Source organism: Mizuhopecten yessoensis, unplaced genomic scaffold (assembly GCF_002113885.1).
Source record: "Mizuhopecten yessoensis strain PY_sf001 unplaced genomic scaffold, ASM211388v2 scaffold7635, whole genome shotgun sequence".
In the NCBI taxonomy this organism is placed as follows: Eukaryota; Metazoa; Mollusca; class Bivalvia; order Pectinida; family Pectinidae; genus Mizuhopecten; species Mizuhopecten yessoensis.
The window spans coordinates 855,716-870,298 of NW_018407146.1; the positions used below are offsets into that span (position 1 = coordinate 855,716).

At 36.5% G+C, this 14,583-nt stretch overlaps 1 protein-coding gene across 3 annotated transcripts in view; it reads right to left on the reverse strand.

Moving 5' to 3' along the window:
• Positions 1-2,258: 2,258 nt before the first annotated feature.
• The window catches only part of LOC110454025 (calcitonin gene-related peptide type 1 receptor-like), a 118,501-nt gene continuing 106,176 nt past the window's right edge, over positions 2,259-14,583 (reverse strand). For all 3 annotated transcript variants that reach the window (XM_021503334.1, XM_021503335.1, XM_021503333.1), the window contains 5 exons: positions 11,701-11,770; positions 11,234-11,316; positions 6,176-6,311; positions 5,904-5,945; positions 2,259-5,416 (listed from right to left, as the gene is read on the reverse strand). In XM_021503334.1, coding sequence (XP_021359009.1) covers positions 5,162-5,416; positions 5,904-5,945; positions 6,176-6,311; positions 11,234-11,316; positions 11,701-11,770 — 586 coding nt within the window. In that variant the 3' untranslated portion in view covers positions 2,259-5,161. The remainder of the gene's footprint in view (positions 5,417-5,903; positions 5,946-6,175; positions 6,312-11,233; positions 11,317-11,700; positions 11,771-14,583) is intronic.

Genomic DNA, 14,583 nt, shown 5'->3' on the forward strand with positions numbered 1-14,583 from the left:
TAGGATGGGTATACTTTAGTAGTGTCTCGCGTCCCACTATTACACAGAGTTTTGGTTTATTTATATATCGAGGACAATCACGCCTTCCTATTTAACCAACTTGCAACAGACTTCCCTGCCGAATACCTTATATGTATATTTTGTGGGTAAAGCAGTATATATCAATATTTTTTTCGCAGTAGCAAGCAGTGCGCCAATTATTTTGGTTACTCAACACAATTCCGCTCTTTTCTGAAATCATTTGACAAGATCTGCTTAGATACAAGGTATCAATTGTGTAGTTATATTAAATAGGTTAGATAAATAGGCTAGATAAATAGGTTAGATACATAGGTTAGATACATAGGTTAGATCAATAGGTTAGATAAATAGGTTAGATACATATGTTAGATACATAGGTTAGATACATAGGTTATATACATAGGTTAGATCATTAGGTTAGATAAATAGGTAAGATACATAGGTTAGATAAATAGGTTAGATCAATAGGTTAGATACATAGGTTAGATAAATAGGTTAGATCAATAGGTTAGATACATAGGTAAGATAAATAGGTTAGATCAATAGCTTAGATACATAGGTTAGATAAATAGGTTAGATCAATAGGTTAGATACATAGGTTAGATAAATAGGTTAGATCAATAGGTTAGATACATAGGTTAGATAAATAGGTTAGATCAATAGGTTAGATCAAGTGTAATTCTTTATAACCAGGATAACAAACAACCATTGTCTACGAGTCGTTCTTTTTTATTTGGAGGGAAAAGGAAATGTTAAGGAAGGCACTAATATAGAAATGTTTTTAAAGGCAAAATTAAATACCTAGTGTATTTCTCAAATAGATAAACAATATAATAAAATAAAACATTGTTATTCCGTCGTTTTAATGCATTTGGGCAGACAATGTTTGAATTTCAATGAAGTGAATAGAAATCTAGTTGATTATTACCAATAACGATACTTTCACACTGTGACAAATATCAGTTTTGATATCTGTCGCTGTGGTAAAGATATCAGTTTTAGTATGTTGATGGAATTCAAAATCGCATTGGCAGAAATATAATAAATATGTCACTCAGGAAGGTGGAGTGTCACATAGTGTAATTGGGTATGGAGGCCAACCAGTTAGTAACGGCTCTTTGTTTTATTTCTCATACCGGCATTGTTTATCTGTGTTATAACATCGTCTTTCGTTTATCACCCACATCAAGTAAACTTGATATGGTTATGCATCTTTGGAGAGCAAATTTTGTGTGCTTTAATCGATCTCAAAGATATGGTTCCTCTTTCATTTCGATACCAAAGTTTATCCAGAGCATAACTTCTTTACTATTCTATCGACATACACCAATTCCGTCTTTGCATATTGCAGTTATCTTCTCTTGTGAGCAGGTATTGATTGTTACGTCATTGGTTTGTGTGAGAAAATTACGTCGTTTTCTCAAAAATGTATGACGTTACTCTCACAAACCAATGACATAACAATCAATACCTGCTCACAAGAGCAGATAACTCTGCAATAAGCAAAGACGGAATACTGTTATGCATGTGTATCTCAGAAAAAGAGGGTGTCGCACACTGAATTAGTTCGCGAGTTAATCTAACATTTTTTATACATTTTTTTGTATGATTTAGAAAATGTGCAAAGGAAAGCAATCATATAAAAAGGATCTTTTAAAAGATAAGGTCAAATAGGAGCTCCTTGTGCTTTTCCGTTCGTCAATTACATAAAGAGCAGTATGTTTCTCCCTTTAAAATCACCTTAGATATATTCATTTTTTCCAAGTAATATAGAATAGATTTTGTTATATTTCAATATTTTCATACAATTTGTTACAAGAATGCATCAGAAAGGTTCTCGGTACATATCTGTCATGTGACGGGCGTATCCTTGTTTACTGTTCCTCCCCACTGTGATACTCTTATTGACCAACATCACGTTTTCCTTATACGATCACTGATAATATCATGTTATGATAACGATAACAAAGCTTCACTATACCACGATTGTTATATACACATATACACTGTAAAACACCAACAGGAACTTTAAAGCCTGAAGTGGTACACTTCTTTTTAAGTTGAAAGATGACCCTGTTATTACGTATGTAAGTATTTAGTTGTCCTGGTAGGTTGTCTAAAATGTACCAGATCTTACAACGATCGTTTCGCCTAGACGTTCTTTATGCATGCATGTTTTCTGGGTGTATATGATGAAATGCTTGCTGTCTGACAAGTATTACAACACAAACCTGGATTTGATATGCTTTATTTTTACAGCATACATGTGGATCGATTCCACATCGTCATGACAACGGATTTCATACACATACGTTCATGTACAACAAATAGAAATATAGATATATACATCTATGTATATAATTAGTATTAATTACTTATCTACATTAAATTAATCACTTCGTCAAATGCTTTCATAAACACAATGAAAGACTAACCGGGAATAACAACGATAATCAACAATATTTTCAAGTGACAGATTCACACCATTTAAACAAAATAAATAAGTCATTCGCAAAACATGGGTACAATGTTTCAGTTGTCTGACCACTATCCACCTAGAAGAACATCAGCCATGCTAAAAGTCCAGAATATTGTTAACATGCATCACATCTAGAGGCGCTTATATTTAGACACTCCCGCTATCCAATACATGAACTAAGGGTGATTTTACAGTGGCGATTGTGAAAGTATTGAGATGACGAAATAGTTGCGTATTCTGGCGGAAATGTTTGATGACGTAACAGTAATGGTAGTGTTTGATGACGTAACAGTGGCGGTAGTATGTAGGCAAATGTTTAATCTGGTATTTGTTTTGGGATAGGGCGTTAATAATGTTAAAAAAAAAAATTGGATATGAAAATCAAAGTTTGGTTGTTTATCGGAAAGTACCTTGGCCTCGATAAGATTACATAACACGATGTGGATGTCTATGTTTTGGGCTGTGCAAACAACTATGTAGCCCCTTTCAAACATGACTACAAGCCCTTTGCATGTATATGTATGGTGTTCGTTGTAGTCTGCTGTTGAACTGATATACCAATTCAGATAATACGTATTCTATTCATGCTCACCGCACTCTTTTATATAATAAACATGATGATAACAGTGACAATTGATAGTTTTCGCATACACTTTAGTACGAATTTGCGCCGTTTATTCCTTATAGCAATCGCTATTAACTTAATAAACTGAAAGATATCTACGTGTTCTCGTAGTTGTCTCCCTTCTAACACATCTAGGTACTCGATATACATAACTCATACACTCGTTCAGTTCTTCAATCGTTTTTAAAGTTACCGAGACTGATATAAATGAAGAAGAAAAAAACCGGTTAGGAAAAAAGATTACCATGTTTAATAGTCACTGCTATTTTGGAAGCGAATCCAAGCGGAGAGTATTTAAAACATATAGAAGGGAATACAAAAAACCACAGGAATTTCTCCTCTCTACTGATTTCGTCGTGTTTGCACTTCAAAAAGAAGGTTTTTACCTGAATTCACATCTTTTATAATCTTCATTGAAATATGTCTGGAGGGTTATATTTGCAAACACCATTCTTGATACATAATCCTAATTTAAACGACATACACTATTATATCCAAAAACATAACACAATAGATATATATAAAGCAATAAAATATCAATAACAAAAAGTAACCGGATCTTCGTCGAACTACTATTACATATGAAATTTATCAAATGGCTATAAAGCTGAACAGAAGTCAAACCGCGTTATCAGTGTACTGTCGACTACTGCGGTTATATCTAAATACACAGCCAGTAATGTTCAGATTAGCTACATGAGTTAAAGGGCACTAATCTCTTATCGTTAAAATCCTTGAAACTGTAACATATTGACGCTATATATTTTTTCATTTCATTGTTTTTCTTATTTAAAAAAATGTCATTAAATCGTTCAGATTTAAAGGGAATTCGGCAACAGACGAAGCCTATACACGCCCTCACCCTGAAGAGGCCTGTAAGTGATATTCAATCAAAAATATTAGCCATTCCTTTTATTATTTATCATGTAAACGAAAATATTTTTATTAGCATACTGATTTGAAAATAAAAATATTTCAGCATAACTGGAATACAATCGCCATTATATTATATCCCTTTTGCTGCGAATTTGCCCTTGGTGTTTCCTCGATATCCAGGGGTTACGCTCACTTCCGCTCTCTGCACCCCTGGGTTATGTCATAGCAAAATCGAAGGCACGAAAATAGCTGTTTGATTGGTCTCAGGTAAAAAAAAAACTGACCATTCGCTACGCTTGAAGATTGCAAAGGAGAGACGCCCGACTTCAAAGCCTGTCAACTTTACCGTTACGTGACCACGAGATTCTTTTGATATACTTCAAAGGATCAAACTAGTTTTCTCGTCTCGTCCACAAGGTGCCGCACACTAAGCCTTCAATTTTGCTATGATATATTCCAGGGGTGCAGAGAGCGAAAGTGAGAGTAACCCATGGATATCGAGGATGTACGACAGGAAAACGGAAGTAAAATGGATGCAAAACGAAAAACGGCCTTCTTTGTTTGAACATTTCATATCGACAACGTCAAATTCTGTACAGATAGCACCCGTATTTACTAAAGAAGAGTACGGAGTAATATCAGTTATCTCCCATGTTGTAACCTGTCTATATAGTATTATTGAGATTCACATAGTTGTTCCTTTGATATTGTATACAGGGTAAAGTGTCAACTATACCACCGCCTCGGGTCGTACGTCTATACCATTAGTTGCATTAAAGAACTGTATCTATAATATACGAAGGTTGCTCGAATGGTTTTTAGTCAGCACTGACTCGTTAAAGCAAATTCAAAATCTTAATTCAATCGTAGCGAGTCGAATATCCAATTTCTCATTAACAACACATAACAAAAAGGTTCGACAGTGATGGAGACAGCGGACTGGGAACGATAAAACCTGTTATTCATTCCTTCCTGTTGTCCACCCTTCCGTATATCTTTTCAGATTTCACACTTTTGTCTGCCATGTCGGAGTAACTGGGAGAAACGTTGTCCACCTGTTAGTCGATCTCTGGACTCACAGCTACCGGCAGCGACCGCACGGCATACAGGCGAGATAAGCCTTACTCTGTTGTTATTAATAAATAGCTCAAAATTCAAAATCAATTCACAGTATTGTGAGTTTCTTTGAAAGTCACGTGTCCATTTGTTTTGGTGCCGTCTCGACTCATGTCATCGACCGTGTCCAATGGGATGTAACTCTGGTGTTGATTGGATTCCTGAAGGCGCGGGCTTCTGCGCACTGATGTCTGTACGTTTGTGTACTGTGTTGTTGACGTCACGCTCGTTAATCTCGGATCGCCATTCATGAAATTAGGCCAGCGTTTCCTGACCAGGTTCTTCATGTGAGTGTGGACCTGAAAAACAATAACATTCTCGGGACATGAACATGCAGGTTTACGTGTTTTACAATGTTAATTAGGTGGTTTAAATTGTATTTTCATACAACGATAAAGAAAGAGATACTAGTGATTTTGCAAATGAACGGCAAATATCAGGCGTTTTCAACATACGAGTAATTCATGAGAAAACAGTTTGATCAATGTCTTATCTCTATGAAATGGTAGATACTCTAAAACAATTCCTCAAAGGTTTAGCCCGTTTGTTATAGATATTTGTGCAACTTCTAATCTATAGCAATCTTTGTACAGATTTTGGATTGACCAAATATATTAACTTTGAAGACTGGACTTGTATGTATCGTTAGGGAACATCGCAAATGAAACTGAATTTTAAGTACGATCTGCAATATAAACACCAGGACAAGTGTCCTGAGACAGTCGAGATTAACGAGGACCGTTGTTATGTATTAATATGAAGAAATAATCAATTGATCTACCTTACCTCTCCATTGAAAACGCAGAAAATTAGAGAAATGATTCCGCCCTGAAAATAAAACGAAATGTTTTCGTACGACCATGTATAATAATGAAGACATGTTAGGCAGATGTTGTTTCCGTGGGTGTTTGGCTCAAGTGAACCAGAATTTACGCTTAAAGTTAGCAGAGGAGAAAAGCGCAATTTCACAAATCAAACAAGTTGACTTTAGTTATTTTACATAGGTAGTTTAGTTGACCGTCTTGTAAATAAACAGTATTGATGAGAGTGTTACCTACCTGAGTATTGATCACAATCGTTTTGGCGACCTCGTACACGAACATAGCTGACCCGGAAGCATTAGGTCTGTAGATGACGAGGATAGATTGGATCCCAAACAGAGGCACCAGTACAAACGTGGCCCGAAAAGCGCGTCTGTGAAATAGATAAATATAGCAATGAATGAATGAATACATAAATGAATAAAACAAGTAGGAAAATGATTATAACAAACTAACAATATCATTATAATCTCCAGCAATTAAGCACCGCACACTCAAAAAGCTCGTTCGATTTGAGCCATTGGCCATAAATAGATTTATGCAGATAAGAAAAAGCAAGCCACAAGAATCTTTCGTATTGTCACCATAGATCATAGGCGGATCTAGTAGAGTACAGGGAGATGAGGGTCGGGGCAATAGTGAAGATTTCTTATACATTTACAGTATTAAGATATTCTTTAAGAATGGTGGAACAGTAATGAGTATATATTTTAGAAAAGAAGAACACACATGTGCTGTTAATTACCAGACTAGGACGTTTTAGTCGAAAGTTTATATTATATATATAAAAACCACAAATAGCATAAAGACCATGTGACATTAACATCAAACATTAACCAAACTTACAGAATGTATCACCTGATTGACACGTCAATAAGACATAGACAATACGGACTAGCGTCTGTCTTCAGAAATGATTTACGTTCCAACGATCTATTACACGTATTTCTGTCAGTCCCTCATCAAATCGTACGTACGTGTAACTCTTCTTTGTCCTTTATAGTTATGAATAATGAATTTGAGATCATATCAACAAGAAATCCTATAAATGATTTAGTGATGCCAGATTGGGTAGCTTTGTATGAATTCTCACGATACACACTTGTACACAGGTCCATGATTAGAAATATGCATAGATCGGCTTCAGTGATGATATTCTGGCTGGTAAATGTAACACGCATAGACAATGAGTTCTGAAATGACGAGTCCCTGACCGATATATATATCAAACGGTTCATAGGGCATATTCTGACAATCAGTGGATCTATAGACTGACTTGGGAGATTTCCAAATGATGAGAAAATATTATCAAAAATAAAACCAGGCTCGGAGATTGTCTGAAGACAGTTACATCTAGGTCAACTTGTCATCCTATTTTTGCCCGATGGAATGATTTGGTAAATCACAGGGTATTTGTTAAACAAGTATGCAAGACGTCGATCCACAACCATCGTAAACAGTAATTTCCTTGTCGTGTTCATGACCTTGCTATTTCACTCCTCCAAACCGTAATGTCTAAATTCAAGGAAAGGCATGGAGATTTCTTACAAGGTAACAGTTTCATTTTGTAGTATTTGCATGATTCGTGCACCTTCGACAATATATCTTACTTCTGCACGAACATTATTTGAGGTTAAAAATCAAAAGGGGTCTTTATCCATGGAGGCATCCCATTGTTCAATCGATTGACGTGAAAAATGTTTCGAATGCGATTCGCAGTTGCCGTGAAAAATGTTTCGAATGCGATTCGCAGTTTCATATAATCTTAAGTTCATCAAAGTCCATATTATTGTCTTTTCTATACTATTTAATGAGCATGACAAAACAACGACAATCTGGTATGCTAAGTGTTTCTAAATAGAAAGGAGATCCGAATACTAGTTGTATCGACATCATGCATCTTCCATGGGCTAGGTCAGTGTCCGCTGCTCCTAATTGGTACTGTCTTGGCATCATCGGACATAAACGGCAGAAAGTCGCTATAACCACACATACATCAGCGAGCATGAATGATGTTTGTGTGCTTGACCGAAGGTTTCGAGTTTTAAAATGCCCATTTCCCCCAAAAAGGAATGGTCACAGCATATTACAGAAAAGGTCTATCAGCTCTATATAGCCCAAAAAGTCAGGTGAGCTGTAAAGACCTGTCTTGGTCGTCTTAAAAATGGAACTATAGCCGTACATCATCGGTCGTACCTTGTGAAGATTAACAACAATCGTAAATGCTACCATCGATGTATTCCGACCTACGCTTCCTCCGAAGGACGGGTGGAAGGCGATGAGAAAAATGGCAATAAAAATGGTGGTTAATCCTGAAGACATATCCAATAAGTATTTGAACGGGTGTAAAAGGGTCGATTGTCCAGCAGAGAAGGAACATGGTGGTGGCTGGAAGTTACATATGTTGCTCTGAGTTCCAAGATGTGACACTGATGAGCTCTGCATGAGCTCCCTGATTCAAACAAAAACACTCAGAACCACTTTGATGATGATGGTGACTTCCTAACTGATTATGTATTTCTACAAAAAGCATAGTTGAAGATTTTGTTTGAGAATGCTTTAAATCACTACTCTGGAAAAAGGAAAAAATCGTTCCTTTAAGAACTACTGCAGATGAAAACATGTAAACTTGTATTTAATAAATATTGTAAAAAAGATTTAATCTCTTTTAACGCCATTTTTTGTTTTTGCTTTTGAACACGACAAAATATTTCATAAACCTCGTACATTGGAAACACACATATGACTATATGATATTTTATATTCTTAAGTCATGATTAGGACTATTTATCACAGGACTCCGACTGTGTGGACGCGAGAAACCGCACAATATCGCTAATGTATAGCTCATTTTATCAGGCAGCCGGGACCATCTTTGTTTATCGAGATCCAAAGGATTTATTTTTCTAAATAATATTTAGAGATGTTGTTTGCCTGTTGGAGACCAATGTTTAAAAAGAAACAGGAGATTGGATTCAACAGAATAATGAAGTTTATTCTACAGATTAATGAATTTACTTTGTACGAGGAACATTACATAAAATTAAATAAGTGAACACACGTTCGAATGGATTTATGATTGACATATAATCACTGTCCTTTAAGGGTTTGTGTTACATATGATCAATATATACCTGCCCGAACCGTCGCCTGCTTCATTACGACACAGGAGGCTAACTATATTGTTGTTTGATTATAAAAACACTTTGTCGTGACTATAGTTGATTAACTGTCATCGTAGGAAGCGATCAATCAATCTCTTTAATTAAAAGTAAAAGGGATTTCAGAATCCTGTGATGAATCCATTACTTTTACCTGTGTGTTACGTAATACGGAACACTGTGAATTAACTGTTATCACTATATAATCAATACACATTTAATGACATATACAATCACATGTCGTATCGTCTCACCTGTATGTCGAGAAGTTTGGTTTGGTTTGATATGTGTTTTACCTCCTATTAACAGCTATGGTCATTTTAAGGACATGCCAGGTTTTGGTGGTGGAGGAAAGCCGGAGTTCACGGAGAAAGAACCACCGACCTACGGCCAGTACCTGGTAACTGCCCACGTAGGTCTCGAACCCGCGACCCAGTGGTTGAGGGCTAGTGGTATCAGAATGTCAGACGCCTTATCGACATAGGGCCCACCACGGCCCCTATGCCCATATGTCGAATAATTACAACTGTTTCACTGAAGCTTGACCGTGTGGTATTTCAAACATATATAATGGAAGCCTTTGGATAACTCGTCACATCTCGGCAGATTCCGTATCTATATTGATGAAGGGTGCCGGAATCATCCGAGGTTAGCCGAATTGACAACACTTTATGGTATAGTTCATGAGTACAGTTAGCCTTCATGTATCCGAGGTTGAAATGAGAATGCCAGAAAGTACGGAATCAAAAGAAGAAAGATGATTAAGTGGTCTAAGTGAAAACAACCTGCCATGGCAACCGTTCGCAGGTGATGCTGAAATGGAAACGACTTATATGACGCGCCGATAGAAAAACAGCAGAGGTGATATTATAGGAGTGAAACAGCTCGGCGAGGAAGAGAAAACGAATTGAGTAAGCGCATGCAAGGAGAACAAGAGTTCAAAAAGATTCATTTTTTCTTCCGACAGTTGATTCATATTTATATCCTAGTATATAACATTGTTTTGTTCACAGAATATTATACGAGTTAATATATATTCTGTTTAGTTTTAATGTCAATATCAACAGCTGCAGCCAATTGACCCTCGATATTTCGCTGTCATACACTTCATGGTAGCAGACGATAACGGTGTCAAGCACATCCGATCCTGATATAATCGGATTGATAATAAAATATCCCTTTACATCTGATAAAATGCAGACAAGGGGCGTTTAAGCTGATTAAATATTTAAGATAGTATAGCAACAACAACAGTTGTGGATGTAGAGAAATGTAATATAATTCGGCGAAGAAAAACTGTTGGGAAAATAATAATCAACGAACGACGCATACCTTTATAATGAAATGTATATGTTCGTGTCTTATTCGATCTCTTTGAGGTATGTTGACATAGACATTTCAATCACATTTTATTTATATTAAGTCGTTCTTTTGTGTGTGCGGATAATTTTTGCACGTGGCACTTTCATTCACTAACAAGGTCAGCGCAGTAGACGCCATATTTCTGATCGCTGAAAGACATGCATATCCATGCGTGTACCGTCACACGACAAAGCGAATCCGTCAAAGACTGGTGACGCACACCTCACTTGGTTATATTAGAGATACGATGGAGGAGCGTTCCACGAGCATGACCTATACCGGGCGAAAAAACATGGACGTGTATCGCTACTGGTAGAGCATAATGTGCTGGTTGGTTTTGCATGGTACTTCAGTAAGGTAGCACTCTCAAATCAGCGTCAGATCCGCATCAGAAGGATGGAATCAAACACACTAACATAACACCTCCAGCACACACCTTCAAAATCAAATATAAATTATACGTTTAAACAACGTTGAACTTCAACGTTGAATAAACGGTTATTCAACGTATATGTGCCTGCTGGGAATATGCACATGGTGGCACGCCATTCAAGTGACCGTAAATGTTAATTCAGGCGCTAACCCAAATAAAACGAAACACTCAATATTGTCGACAATGGAAAGTATCGTTAAATCGTAGACAAGGAAGAATCGCCCTTTTTATCTAAACGTAGGTTAGGAAAAGTTTTTTTTTCACAAATATCTATTTTAGATAACAAATCTTATATCTATGCGTGGGTTATGACGTAAGAAGTCGTTAAACATTTGTTACCTGTAATTACTTGGTTCGTTGGGATGAGACTGTAACTGTGTCAGTAAAATCCGTAAAATGTTGATGAAAAAAAATATGTTGATCTGAAAATAGAATGAAAATAACCCTCTAATGAGATAGCAAAGGAAAATTCAGAATAAATAGAGGTTGTTATTGTAGACGTGCGTTCTTGTACGTCTGATCTTGTTCATAGATGTTCAAGAGGGAATATCAGAAATGTGTAAGAATAAAGGTACCGATGTTACAGTACCACCGCACGCTATCTTATAATGACGTAATATCTATATTACCGTCCTATAATGATATAACCACTGTACGTTCTGTCCTTTGATTTTGCTGTTACAACTTTTGATGCGTGACTTTACACATTTAAGATAATAGAAAAGGCTATGAAACCGTTTGTCACCATTTTATATTCAATCTCTAACGCCAAGACAATACGTAATGACGTCATCAGATCAACTTACCGCTAAAGTCACCAGTATAGGAATATATATGAAGTACTCAAATCCGCCTGCGTGTTTTACCCAGCAGTTACTGAAAAATAAACAACACACCAACCATTAATTAGTTTCATGGTAAACACCTGATTTGAGAATCCTCAAATATCGTGAATATCTATAACTACGCGCCACGCGCCATCTACACCGGGAAAGTTAGGAGAACACGCTCTCCATTACCAACTTGGTTAAATGCTTCACTTGTTGTGATGACAATGTACTTCTGTTAAGAACCTAATGATAAACGTTCACTGCATGTTACAGGATCATCAAAAGCGAAACATTCAAGCATATGTTTCTCAATCTTCAAATAACAAAAAATAAACATATTGAGATTAAAGTTTGAATTTAAGACTATTTTAAGCTAACAAAACTTTGAAAAGCTGGACACTGATGTGCACGTGCGCTTACGTCATTCATTAAACTCTAATTGATCTCAGTCACCCAGACGCTTGTACAACAGAGTTCTCCACACGCTCCTTTACAAACATCAAGGTAACGCAAAACCATATGTGTGTTATCAAGTTCAAATAATTAATCCTCGTCATACAGACACTTGCACTGTTGGGGTTTCGCCGGTTATTTATGTACAACATGTCAATTAACAATTACCGGTAAATAAAGATTAATGTTTCCAAAAGTGAGAGAGAATATAAAAATAGTTTTCGGTGAAGTCATGTTATGACATAGGTAAAATAAATCGTACCTTAAAAAATGGAAACAACTTCGGTAAGAAGAAAAAAATCGAACTTCAGATGCCCTCCTTATAAACCACACAATGTACTTCCCTGTCAAATACTAATATGTCATTTCTCGTCAAACCCAAACATGTTCTTTTAATCATAACGCAACATTTCCTTCCGTTATTATCTTCTGAAAGGCTCGGAACTATCTAACCCCTTAAATGTCCTTACTTGTCACTCCAAATTGTCCTGATTATTCATTGAAATGTCCCTACCTATTTAACACCAAAGTGACATTTCCCTGTCAAATCCACGAAATAACTTAATATAAAACCTTATGATATCCTTATTACAAAACCATACAAAATACACTTCCTCACTCGAAAACCGCCTTCCTTTTCAATCCCCAATTTATAAAGTATTAAAAAAAGCATCTTTTAATATTCTATGATAGACATATGCCGGATGGTTTCGATCAATACTCGATCTAAGTACATGTAGGACACAGTGGATATGACGGCTAGATTTGATATGTACACGATTTTCTTCTCAAAATCAATCACGTGTATGTGCCATATAAAGAACAGATCTATCTATTACAAGGGGTCATTGAAGGTCGTACATGATATCGATATCAATATAAAACGTGCGGAGACACCTACCGATAAAACATGTGTGTTTCCGTTTTCTATTTTATAGTACACATAATTGGAATAAAAAACAGGAATCTCGACGCTGTAGGCACCAACAAAATTAAATAGAAAATCACAGAGAAAATAAAATATAAAAGNCCCCCCCACACAACTCCATGGAAAGTATCCTACAAGGATTATGGTATGAGTCGGCATGAACAAGGGTTACTATTGTTAACTTTCCGAACCTGAGGGGGGATTTACGGAAAACTGCATCCTGACGATCATGGGGTGTTTTGCATGTCTTTCCTTCAGGCATTTGGTATGTGAACTTTCTCAAATTTGCTCAAACATTACAAATCTAAAAGATGATATCCGGAAACCGCAACGACAATAAATCTAGCAATGTATGAACTTAATGAAATATAAATGATCTGTTTAAAATGGTTGTGAAGGCAATAAAGGACTGACTGAAAATTCCTGACTTTCCTATCTAACATCAATATCACTGTAGTCGACTCAGCGAACAGGTGGTCATGGTGTTCTGTCGAACTGTAAAATACCATCTCCGATAGGCTTACCCCACATTGTTATAAAGTGAATTGAATACAGAATAAATGATGGTACACAAGAGAGGGTTTCTCTATTGAACAACAGAAGTGCGCAACTTTTCCTCGAGATGGTTGTTGTCTACATCTCCAAATTGTGTCATGTTGCGCAGATTACAGACAGCGAATGATATTAATCCTGCCCGAAGGATTACAGCCGGGAATACATGTAATTGCTCGAGGTTACAAAGTTATACTTAAATACGTGAGTGAAAAATCGTTTTAATCAGTTACCTTTTTAATGCAGAGAACATGGACTGTAGAAACGTTCCCTCGATATGTCCCTGTGGACACTTAATGCCATTTTTGTGATCACAGACATTTTTTTACAAGTTAATGGAATGCTTTTAGCATATTACCAGTCAATAATCAAAATCTATTTTTTTCCTTTAATAAAAATAAGTGCAGGAACTTGTCGTTTGTATAACACAAGTTGTATAATGAGACCTCCCCGTGGAAGAGGTACGTGTGATGTATGTTATATATATGAGTATATAATATATATATTCACTGTTTGAATCAAGCAAGTAATGATGTTTTTCGCTCCACAGTTACGTATTAATCTGACAGCTGAAGTCTAGTCCAGCATGTGGTACATTAAATCTAGTGTTTGTCGCTAGATGGCGTCCTTGAACCGGAAGCGCAGATCTAGTCGCGCAGTGTCAGTTACCACTTGTTTCAAGCAGTGCACCGGAAAGAATGTTCTTTGAGCATATAGGAAACCCACAGACACACCCATATTGTCCATGACAATTTGACACGCCCGTTTCCTTTACTCACGAAAAGGAACGTGATAACGGCCATGGAGGGATAGAATGGTATTACAGGCCTTGATTACATCGGAAGGTTATATTTTGAGCATGCATCTTTTCACACGACGTTTTCCTTCAGGCGAGTTTTATCGTGACAACAAAATATCGAATTTTG